Source organism: Myotis yumanensis, unplaced genomic scaffold (assembly GCF_028538775.1).
Source record: "Myotis yumanensis isolate MYYU_CA2020_CCGP unplaced genomic scaffold, mMyoYum1.0.hap1 SCAF_23, whole genome shotgun sequence".
In the NCBI taxonomy this organism is placed as follows: domain Eukaryota; kingdom Metazoa; phylum Chordata; class Mammalia; order Chiroptera; family Vespertilionidae; genus Myotis; species Myotis yumanensis.
The window spans coordinates 1,911,177-1,922,560 of NW_027223774.1; the positions used below are offsets into that span (position 1 = coordinate 1,911,177).

The following is an 11,384-nucleotide window of genomic DNA, read 5'->3' on the forward strand; positions in this document are numbered from 1 at the left end:
GCAGCTGATCAATGATTTTCTCTCATCACTGATGTTTCTCTCTCTCTCCCCCTGCCCTTCCTCTCTGAAATCAATACAAAAAAAAAAAAAGGAATGGTTATGGTGAGCCTCTTGGAGAAGGTGAGACTGGAGTGAAGGTGGAGGGGAAGGGAGGAACCGAGGCGGAAAGAGCCGTGAGGTCCCGATGGGATGTTATAGGGCCCAGACTCGTAGCACATGGGAGGCCAAAGGTCATACCCAGACTCTTACCTAACCCTCCCCTCTGGGCGCAGTCCTGTGTGGTCCTTGTCTAACAGGGGAGGGAACGGGCACTGAGAAGTTAAGCGACTGTCCCAAGGTCACACAGCTGACGACACAGTGGTCACACCCGGCCGCCCTTCTCCAGGGCTGTGTTCAACACGACACCAGGCCTTCCGGCTCCTTCCCCAGACCCCAGGACTGGCCGGGGAGCCGGGGAGCCAGGGCCGGGAGGCCGCACCCTTGTGACAAACATCCCACAACAGCTCTGTGGCTGCCTCACAGCAGGAAAACTCTCGCTGGTGGTTTCTGTTTCGTGGGGACTTTCGTGTTCTGCGTCATGACAAATCTGATTCGTGTAAAGGTAGAAAAAGAAAAGAATTGCGCTTGAAGTCGCTCACCAAATGAGTACATGGCCTGCTCGCCCTGCGCTGCTCAGGTGGAACGGGTTGCTCCGGGCAGCGCCGTCCTGTGGTTGCTCATGCCACGCACCCGGCACCCCGCGTCGGAGAAGCACGTTCTTGTCCACACGACGATGTTCTCTGAGGACCTCAGCAGGGCTGGGGAGGAGAGAGCAGCAGCCTGAGGCAGGGGATGCTGGTGCGAAGCTCGGCCCCCGCCAACGGCCCGCTGTGGGGCAGCGACTCGGCCTCAGTTTGCTCATCTGCGCGATGGGGTGAAGGAAGCCTGGTTTGACAGGACTGCTAGGCATGGGCCTGAGCTCGCTCCCGGCACACGGTCATTCCCCGTCCCTTCGCACAGGCAGCCTCTGGCTTCCTCGCAGCCGGGACCCAGCAAACATTCGAAGGCCAGCCCCTCCCTGATGCCGGCCCCGGGGCCAGCGACACGCACAGATACTTCTCTACAGGCCCGAGTCCCGCTAGACAGAACACCGGGCGCTGCACGTGGAGATGGGAGGGAGATGCCTGTGCCTGCGGGATGGGGCTGGGGCTGTCCCCGCCGCGGGGAGGCGCAGGGTCAGGCTGCCTTTGCCCATCCGGATCCTGAAAGCACCGGCCACTCACCCCGCCCACTCCAGCAGATTAATTTCGTTCACTGCCAGATGCCCCGGCGTAGCCCGTTTGTGCCCCAGAATCCCCTGGGAGCTGCTTAATGACTGGTGACGGCTGTGCCCCAGGCCAGGCCCATCAGATCAGAGTCTCTGAGGACTGAATCTGGGCCTCTTTTTATTTTTATTTTTTTTATTTTTATTTTTAAAATATATTTTATTGATTTTTTACAGAGAGGAAGGGAGAGAGATAGAGAGTCAGAAACATCGATCAGCTGCCTCCTGCACATCTCCCACTGGAGATGTGCCCGCAACCCAGGTACATGCCCTTGACCGGAATCGAACCTGGGACCCCTCAGTCCGCAGGCCGACGCTCTATCCACTGAGCCAAACCGGTCTCGGCTATTTTTTTTTTTTAAAGCTTCCCAAGGTGACGCTCACGCGGAGCCATGGTCCAGAACCCCGGCCTGAGTCTCTGGGCCTCCAGGTGGGGCCGGAGATGGGACCTCCCTCTGTGGAAGCCTGGACTTCGGCTCAAAGGCTGCAGCCACAGCTGGTGGCCATTCCCGCTTTGGAGGGACCGGGATGCCCACGGGAAGCCTGGGTGCTGAATCTGAGCACAGCACCTACTGCCATCCTATAATCCCTTCCCCTACTCCACTTTTCTTTTTTAAAAATATTTTCTATTGAATTCAGAGAAGAAGGAAGAGTTAGGAACACCAATGATGAGAGGGAATCATTGACCGGCTGCCCCCCAATGGGGACCGAGCCCACCACCCGGGCACGTGCCCCAACCGGGAATCGAACCACGACCTCCTGGTTCATAGGTGGACACTCAACCACTGAGCACACTGGCCAGACCCTACTTTACTTTTCAAAATACTCACTGTCACCTGTTATAGGTTTATTTATTTATTGAAGTATATTTTATTGATTTCAGAGAGGAAGGGAGAGGGAGAGAGAAACATCCATGATGAGAGAGAACCATCGATCAGCTGCCTCCTGCAGGCCCCACACTGGGGAGCGTGCCCACCACCTGGGCATGTGCCCCGACCGGGAATCGAACCGCGACCTCCTGGGTCACAGGTCGACGCCCAGCCACTGAGCCACCTGTTACAGGTTTAACCCGGGTCTCCTTGCTAAATGCAAGCTCCAGGTGTGAGAACAAGTCATCTTTTCTGTCAAAGAGCGGTTTAGACAGCTGCCAACTTCAAACAGCTGTGGACGGAAGGGGCCACATGCTGACCTGACAAGCTCAGGAGAGGCCTGCATGGCGGTCTTGCAAACACAAACCTAAAGTCACCACAAAGGATGGTCTGAAATTAAACGTTAACTAAAGCAGTGATGGTGGGCAGTTACGTCCTGGGCCAGTATCTTCACTGACCAGGTCAACCTTTACCTTAACGGAGCCTATCTGTCTTTTTGCATCTATGATAACATCCCTGTGACATGTCTGGGTAACTTGTGACTTCCCTGTATCTGGAGCCCCTGGGGCACAACCGAATGTGCTGGGTCCCAGGACAGATACCACAGATTCCTTCATCATCATGTTAATTGTTCCTGCACCCACCTAAGTGTGTGTCCATCATTTTACTTTTTATCCAATCCCAGGGGTTTCCCTGCTTTGCTTTATCTCTCCTCCTTAATCTGTCACCAATGGATTTCATGTAACTCACCTATGTCCCTCCTTTGATTGTAATGTATAAATACGAATGTAACCCCGCCATTCTCCGGAGCATTAGCTCAATTCGTTGAGGTTCTGCTTCCTGGCATATGTCAACAGTTTGGCTCAAATAAACTCACAAAAACTCTTTACAGGTTTCAATGGTTTTTTTACATTAACACAGCAAGGCCAACCCCTCCCTTTGAATTAGCCAATCGGGAAAGACTGTGCACCTGAGCTCCAATCAAGAGCAAAGGACAGCGCTGACTGGTGTGGCTCAGTGGATAGAGCGTCGGCCTACAGACTGAAAGGTCCCAGGTTCGATTCTGGTCAAGGGCATGTACCTTGGTTGCGGGCACATCCCCAGTGGGGAGTGTGCAGGAGGCAGCTGATCGATGTTTTTCTCTCATCGATGTTTCTGGCTCTCTGTCTCTCTCCCTTCCTCTCTATGAAAAATAAATAATAATAATAATAATAATAATATATATATATATATATATATATATATATATATATATATATATATAAGCTAAGGGACAGGTCACCTGCGTCAGGGATTATAAACCAAGCAGCCCACTGCTCGATGAGGGCAGCTTCCAGACCATGTGTGCCCACCCTTCTATGTAGAAGTAAACATGTTTGCCTCAGCACAATTCACCATAGTTAAGATCTGGAAACAGCGTAAATGTCCATCAGCAGGTGAGTGGATTAGAAAACTGGTCCATCTACACAATGGAATACTACACCGCTGTACAAAAGAAGGAACTCTTGCCCTAGCTGGTGTGGCTCAGTGGATAGAGCGTTGGCCTGCAGACTGAGGGTCCCAGTTTCGATTCCGGTCGAGGGCACATGCCTGGGTTGCGGGCTCGATCCCCAGTGGGGGGCGTGCAGGAGACAGCCAATCAGTGATTCTCTCTCATCGCTGATGTTTCTATCTCTCTCTCCCTCTCCTTTCCTCTCTGAAATCAATAAAAATATATTTAGAAAAAAGAAAAAAAAAAGGAATTCTTACCATTTGCAACAGCATGGATGGAGCTGGAGAGCATTACACTAAGTGAAATAAGCCAGTCAGAGAAAGATAAATATCACGTGATCCCACTCATTTGTGAAATACAATGAACAACATAAACTGATGAACAAAAACAGATCCAGAGACAGAGAAGCATCGTCAAACCTCAGAGGGAAGGCAGGGGCGGGCGGGGGAAAGGAGGAGAGATCAACCAAAGGACTTATGTGCATGCATATAAGCCTAACCAATGGACACAGACACTAGGGGGGTGAGGGCATGAGTGTGTGTGTGTGTGTGTGTGAGGGGGGGGGGGTGGGGGCGGGGGGGGGCGCGGAGGGGAGGGTAATGGGAGAAGGACACATGTAATACCTTAATCAATAAAGAAATTAAAAGTAAATAAAATAAAATAGCTGACAGTGGGGAAAAAAAAGATGTTTCGTTGCTGCCTGTCTCCCGAGTGTTTTGTGTTCCACCAGGACCCTGACTTGGGGGCTCGCCTCATTTCTAACACAGCTGAGCAGGAAGGAGCCTGGTCTGTCTTGTCTGTTGACCTGCATGGACCTGGCCATGGCGGACACGTGCCTGCTGAATGAGTGACTGCCTCTTAGAGCCTCCCCGGGCTGCAGGCCAGACACCCCACCCTCGCCTCTGGGGACATCACCCCTCAGCGCCTCTCCCCTCCGGCCCCTTCTCTCCTCCTTTCCCTCCCCTCTTGGGACTGTCCATCAGGTGCCCTCGTCACCGTCCTGTCCACAGTGACTCTTAACTGGGGGACGCCTGGCAGCATCGGGGGACATTGGGCTTTCACCCCCGGGGCAGGGCGTGTGCTGCTGGCATCTGGTGGGTAGAGGCCAGGGGCCATCTTACAATTCATAGGGCCCCCGCCCCCCAATTATCTGGCCCAAAGTACACACAGTGAGAATTGGTCTAGACCAGTGGTTCTCAACCTTCTGGCCCTTTAAATACAGTTCCTCATGTTGTGGTGACCCCCAACCATAAAATTATTTTCGTTGCTACTTCATAACTGTAATGTTGCTACTGTTATGAATCGTCATGTAAATATCTGATATGCAGGATGGTCTTAGGTGACCCCTGTGCAAGGGTCGTTCGACCACCAAAGGGGTCGCGACCCACAGGTTGAGAACCGCTGGTCTAGACACAGAGCTACCTCCAGCCCGTGCTATGGGGACCCCTCCTCCCCCCGGCCCCGCTCAGGTCTCCCCTCCATGAGCTCCCAAGGGACACCTCCACCCAGGAAGCCGACCTGCTTCTGTCCTCCCGGAACCCAGGCGACCGGAACCCAGGCGAGGAAATTCGGAACCTCTCTGGGCGTCCTTCCCATTATGATGTCACTGACAAAGCGACTGTCATTCATGCACGGCCGGTGTCCACTTAGGGCTCGCCAGGAGCCCGGGACTTATCGTTCCGATTTTGGGTGTGAAACCGAGGGCCGTGGATGTAAGTGGCCTTTTCCAAAGTCACACAACCAGCGAGTGACTAAACCAGAGTCAGCGTCCAACAAGCTCCACAGGATCCAGAGGTCACGCTGAGCGCCCTGCCCTCCTCTCCTCTGCTTTTTAAAAAATGTATTTTTATTGATTTCAGAGACGGAGGGAGGAGAGGGAGAGAGAGTCAGAAACATCCATGATGAGAGAGAATCATTGCTCAGCTGCCTCCTGCACACTCCTTACTGGGGGATCAAGCCCCTAACCCGGGCAAGTGCCGGGACCAGGAATAGAACCTGGGACCCTGCAGTCCACAGGCCAAAGCTCTATCCACTGAGCCACACCGGCCGGGGCCACCCTCCTTTCAAAGGCAGACAATCAGCGGGGTTGCTGCTGCTCAACTGGGAGGTAGGACCCTGGGCTTCGAGGAGGAGCGCCCCCCAGCATCACCACGGCACCCCTGTCTCCGCGCCTCCGCAGGGCATCACAACCGACACCCAGCCCCCCCCCCCAACAGGGCTCAGCAAGCACAATGCTGGGGGTCTCACCCCCCAGGAAAGCAGGAATTTGGGGGGGGGACACAGGCAGGCTTTGGGATTTTTCTTTTTTAGAATTGGGGTCCATGGGAAAAAAAACAACAGGGAGAAGGTTCATGTCCATAACACAAGGAAGCCAGGTGCAGCCACATCTCCCTGAGACAAGGAGGCGGCAACAGGCATTATTTACATGAGACGAGGGAACTGGGAGTAGCCCAAAGGCCGATATTTACAAAATAAAGAGAAGGAAGCCCAAAGGGAATAGGAGAACGATAAGGAAGGGGTCGGGAGGTGGAACCTCAACGTGGATGTGAGCTTCCCCCTTTGAGCCCAGCAGTTACTATAGGAACCAGCCTAAGGAATAGCGACCAATCAGAGGGGACATCAAGGCACCAGGGTCTGCAGCCTTTCGAAGCCGCAGGGAAGGGGAACTCGGCGGGATCCTTCCCCCTCCCCACGTGGGAGTCCGTCCATTCCGGCGGACAGACAATCCGGGTTCCGGTCCAAAAATTCGGTATCACCGGGGCCCGGGGCGCCTCCCCACCGGGACCCCTTCCAGGCACAGGCGGGCCCGCACCCGGGCGGCACCACGCACACTGGCCCCGGCAGAAGCTCGGACGCCGGGTCGCTCAGTCGCCCAGGCAACAGGTGACCTTACCTGTCTGCGTCCCGCGCATGCGCGCTCCGAGCACACGCATCCTCAGGGCCCCCCTCAGGGGCCCGCTCCCGGCCCCTCCGGGTGCGGGCACCGCTCTCCCGGGTGAAGAGCACGGACCACAGTGAAATTACACGGACCGGGGACCCCACCCCCCGACCCCCTCCACGGCTGGCTCTGTCTCTCACACACGCGCGCACCCTCTCCTCACCGCACACCGACGCCATCACAGGTTTCTCACCGTGACGGCCCTTCCCCTCACACGCAGCCTCGGACTCACAGCCGCACACAGGCTGGGGCGCAGGGACCCCCGATGCAGCCTCACGACCCCACGGGGGAGCGGGAGCACAGACCCCCACACGCACACTCACCTCCGTCCTCTCCGGTCGCTTCCCAGCGGCGCCCACCTGATTCCGGCGCCAACACCCCCGCGGTCCCATGCGCGCCTGCGCACTCACCTCCGGGCACTCAGCCCCGCCCCCTCACGCTCCGGGACCGCCCCCATGCCGCCTCAGGAGCGTGAGGCCCCGCCCCCTCACGCCCGGGACCGCCCCCATGCCGCCTCAGGAGCGCGAGGCCCCGCCCCCTCACACGCGGGACCGCCCCCATGCCGCCTCAGGAGCGTGAGGCCCCGCCCCCGCCCGCCCGGGACCGCCCCCACGCCGCCTCAGGAGCGCGAGGCCCCGCCCCCTCACGCCCGGGACCGCCCCCACACCTCCTCAGGAGCGCGGGGCCCCGCCCCCTCAGGCGCGGGACTGCCCCCAGGGCCTCCTCGCCACGCCCCTAAACAAAGCCACGCGGCTCCCCTCCGCAACCATCACTCCCGGGACGTTCCCACGGACACCGGCCGGAGGCCCCGCCCCTCTCATGTAACCGCTAATGCCAGCACGTACGCAATCAGCGCCGTCCAGGGGGCGTCGCCGCCTCCGCGCCAACCCACGTGGCACGCAAGGCCGGCCGCGCGCCCCGCCCAGGCCGCACTCCCAGGTGAAGTCACGTACACGCTCTCAGGCGCTGCGGCCCGCCCTTGGTCTGTTCACCCTACCCAGCCTCCGCCTCGCCGCCCTTCCCGGCCTCCGCACCTGCGCGTCCCGGTCCGGAATCCGCGGGACTCGGAGCCGCCTTCACCCGCGGCTGCTAACGCGCGCACCCGCGCCTGCGCACTGCGCACTCACTCCCAGAAGCCTCCGGGGCGCCGCGCGGCTCCGGGCGGCCACACCCTGGCGTGCGGTGGGGAGAACCGGGCGACGCGGGCTGCGATCTCTTCTTCCCCGAGACGAACTGGCCCGGGAGAGGGGTGGAGGGATGGTCCTCAGGCCCGGGGTGGAATCTCATGGCGCCTTCATCCATCGAGGAGCCTAGAGTTCTTTGGCGGCCCCGAAACTACATTTCCCAGGACTCCTTGCGGCCCGTTGCCATGGCGACGCGTCAGGCGACGGCTGTGTGAGGTGGCAGCTGTGAGATCTTGCGTCTCAGAGAGAGCAGTGGGGTGCTGCCCGACCTGGCCCTGTGGGCGTTTTTTTGTTTTTGTTTTTTTTGTTTTGTTTTTTTGTGGGTGTGTGTGTCCGCTTTTGCAAAATGGCAAGAACGTTGGAACCTGTAGAGAATTTTTAAAGTATTTATCCTGCTGCTGCTGGGCTCAGCGATTGAGCATCCACCCAGGCACCAGGATGCCACCTGTTCGATTCCCGTTCAGGGCACGTGCCTGGTGCGATTCCTGGCGAAGCAGGAATTTTAGGGGGATCTAGCCAGGCTTAGGGATATTTTTTTAGGAATTGGGGTCCATGGAAAAAAACACGGGGAGAAGGTACATTTCCATCACACATGGAAGCCAGATGCAGTCACATCTCCATAAGACAAGGAGGCGGCAACAGGTCTATTTCCATAAGACAAGGGAACTGGGAGAAGACCAAGTCTATATTTACAAAATAAAGAGAAGGAAGCCCTTCATCCAGAAGGTGAGGAAGGCCCAAAGGGAATAGGAAAACAATAAGGAAGGGGGGAGGGGAGAGCCTCACCTGTCCCATGTGATGTTCAACCTTTGAGCCCAGGAGTTACTATAGTAACCAGTCCAAGGGAATAGTGACCAATCAGAGGGGATATTGGGGCACCAGGATCTGCAGCCGTTAAAAGCCATGGAAAAAGGACTTCAGTGGGACCCTTTTCCCCCTCCCCACGTGGGCGTCTGTCCTTGTCCTTCAAAAATTCTCCATTTTTGCTCTACCACTTTCTGTCCAAGGATTCATTCTTCGATTCCCTCGGACAAAGAATCCGAGTTCCAGTCCAAAAATTCGGTATCACTGGGCTGCGGGCTTGATCCCCAGTAGGGGGTGTGCAGGGGGCAGTTGATGGATGATGTTCCTCTCTCATCCATGTTTCTATCTCTGTCCCTCTTCCTCTCTAAAAATCAATAAAAACATATTTTTAAAAAATGTCCTCCCTCCCTCCCTCCCTCCCTTCCTCCTTCCCTTCCTCCCTCCCTTCCTTCGTTCCTCAGAGGAAGGGAGAGGGAGAGAGTCACACATCAGCTGCCTTCTGCACACCCCCTACTGGGGATGGAGCCCTTAAACCCCCGGCATCTGCCCAGACCGAGCCGGCAACTATTTGGTGCAGGGGTCATCGCCCAACCAACTGAGCCACACCGGCCAGGCAGAATTTTTAAAAAAAATATATTTTTATTGGTTTCAGAGAGAAAGGGAAAAGGAGAGAGAGATAGAAACATCCATGATGAGAAAGAATCATGGACCGGCTGCCTCCTGGGGATGGAGCCCACAACCTGGGCATGTGCCCTTGACCAGGAATCAAACCTGGGACCATTCAGTCTGCACGCTGACGCTCTGTCCACTGAGCCAAACCAGCTAGGGCTTTTTAAAATATATTTTTATTGATTTTTAAAATTGATTTCAGAGAGGAAGAGGGAGATAGAAACATCAATGAGGAGAATTATTGATTGGCTGCGTCCTGCATGCCCCCCTCTGAGGATCGAGCTGGCAACCCAGGCATGTGCCCTGATAGGGAATCGAACTGTGACTTCCTGGTTTATAGGTCGACACTCAACCACTGAGCCATACTGGCTAGGTCAGTGATGGCAAACCTTTTGAGCTCAGCGTGTCAGCATTTTGAGAAACCCTAACTTAACTCTGGTGCCCTGTCACATATAGAAATTTTTTTATATTTGCAACCATAGTCAAAGACTTATATTTTTGATATTTATTTTATATATTTAAATGCCATTTAACAGAAAAATAAACCAAAAAAATGAGCTTGCGTGTCACCTCTGACACGCGTGTCATAGGTTCGCCATCACTGGCTTAGTCGGACATCCTTAGCGCTGCCGTGGAGGTGGGAGAGGCTCCCGCCACCACCATCAGCCCGGAGTGTGATGCTCCTGTGCTGAGCATCTGCCCCCTGGTGGCCAGTGCACATCATAGCGACCATTCGGTCTATTTGCATGTTACCCTTTTATTATATAGGATGACGCATTCAGGTAACATCTTCCACACATAACACACTGTGATATACGGATATTTTCGCCATCCATCCACCACCACAGCACGTAAGATGGATGGGAAGCGATTCGTGTAACTTAGATAGCTTGTCCTATCATTTAAAGTAAGATGAGTGCAGACTTGAGTCCACATGCCTAGGGATATTCAAAGTGAGAATATCTCCCTCCTATAGCGCTCCTGGGATTATGCGTCAGAGGTGTGTGGAGCTGTTGATTGGCAAGGAAACGCTCTACCATACAGGCCTCGGCCAGAGGAGCCCAGCTGCGTTTCAAATGCGAACACCCGTGCCCGGCTGGTGTGGCTCAGTGGTGAGCGTCGACCTATGAACCAGGAGGTCACGGTTCGATTCCTGGTCAGGGCACATGCCCGGGTTGCGGGCTCCATCCCCAGCGTGGGGCACGCAGGAGGCAGCCGGTCAATTATTCTCTCATCATTGATGTTTCTATCTCTGTCTCCCTCTCCCTCCCTCTCAGAAATCAATAAAAAAATATATATGTTAACAAAAGAAATTAAGTTCTATTAAAGAAATAGAGCTTTTATTTACACACACACACAGACACACACACAAAACAAATGAACACCCCACATGTCCTCTGAATTGGGGGTTACGATGGACAGTCGAGTTGCTGTCCCCAGCGACGGACACTAGGTGGCAGCAGAGGTCTATGTAGCGCATGAAATCTACCTATTCCTGGTAGCCACACCCACATGATGATGTAGTGCGTGAATATGTAGCTTTGAACAAACTTTCCTAACATGCTCACTGAATGAATCGGGTTTTGAATCTGTCCCTCACACACAGGCGTCCAGGGCAGCCCGAGGGGTGATCCAAACTGGCCTTGCATGATTTGCTCCCCTTGGCCTTGGCCTTGGACTTAAAGAAAGACTCTGGAGCCCTGGATCATGTGGCTCAGTGGATAGAGCGTCAGCCTGCGGACCAAAGGGTCCCGGGTTCGATTCCGATCAAAGACACGTACCTCGGTTGCAGGCTCCTCCCGGGCCCGGGCCCTGGTTAGGGTGCATGCAGGAGGCAACTCATCAATGCATTTCTCTCACATCGATGTTTCTCTCTGTCTTTCTCTCTCTCTTCCATTCCCCCTAAAAATCAATGGAAAAAATATCCTAGTGTGAGGATTAAAAAAAAGAAAAAACCGACTCGGGGGGAAAAATTGAATGGAGAGATGTGAGCACGGGAACATGGGCCTTTCTGATTCTTTACATGTTCCGGCCTGGATTGATTTTTTTATTTTCTCTCTATGGTTATTGATGCTGGTCGACACCAGAGGGTGCCCGGCTGGGCCCTCCCTTCAGTGGATGATCT

The 11,384-nt window shown here is 54.9% G+C and overlaps 1 protein-coding gene across 2 annotated transcripts in view; it reads right to left on the reverse strand.

Annotated features, from left to right (window-relative positions):
* ZNF667 (zinc finger protein 667) overlaps nt 1-7,701 on the reverse strand; it is a 29,760-nt gene extending 22,059 nt beyond the window's left edge. Inside the window, exons 1-2 of one of the 2 annotated variants that reach the window (XM_070401678.1) lie at nt 7,637-7,701; nt 639-797 (exon numbers count right to left, since the gene is read on the reverse strand). In XM_070401678.1, the coding sequence (XP_070257779.1) occupies nt 639-651 (13 nt within the window). In that variant the 5' untranslated portion in view covers nt 652-797; nt 7,637-7,701. Of the gene's footprint in view, nt 1-638; nt 798-6,925; nt 7,013-7,636 lie in introns of those variants that run through there. The other variant, XM_070401677.1, reaches the window with a different exon arrangement.
* Nucleotides 7,702-11,384: the final 3,683 nt, after the last annotated feature.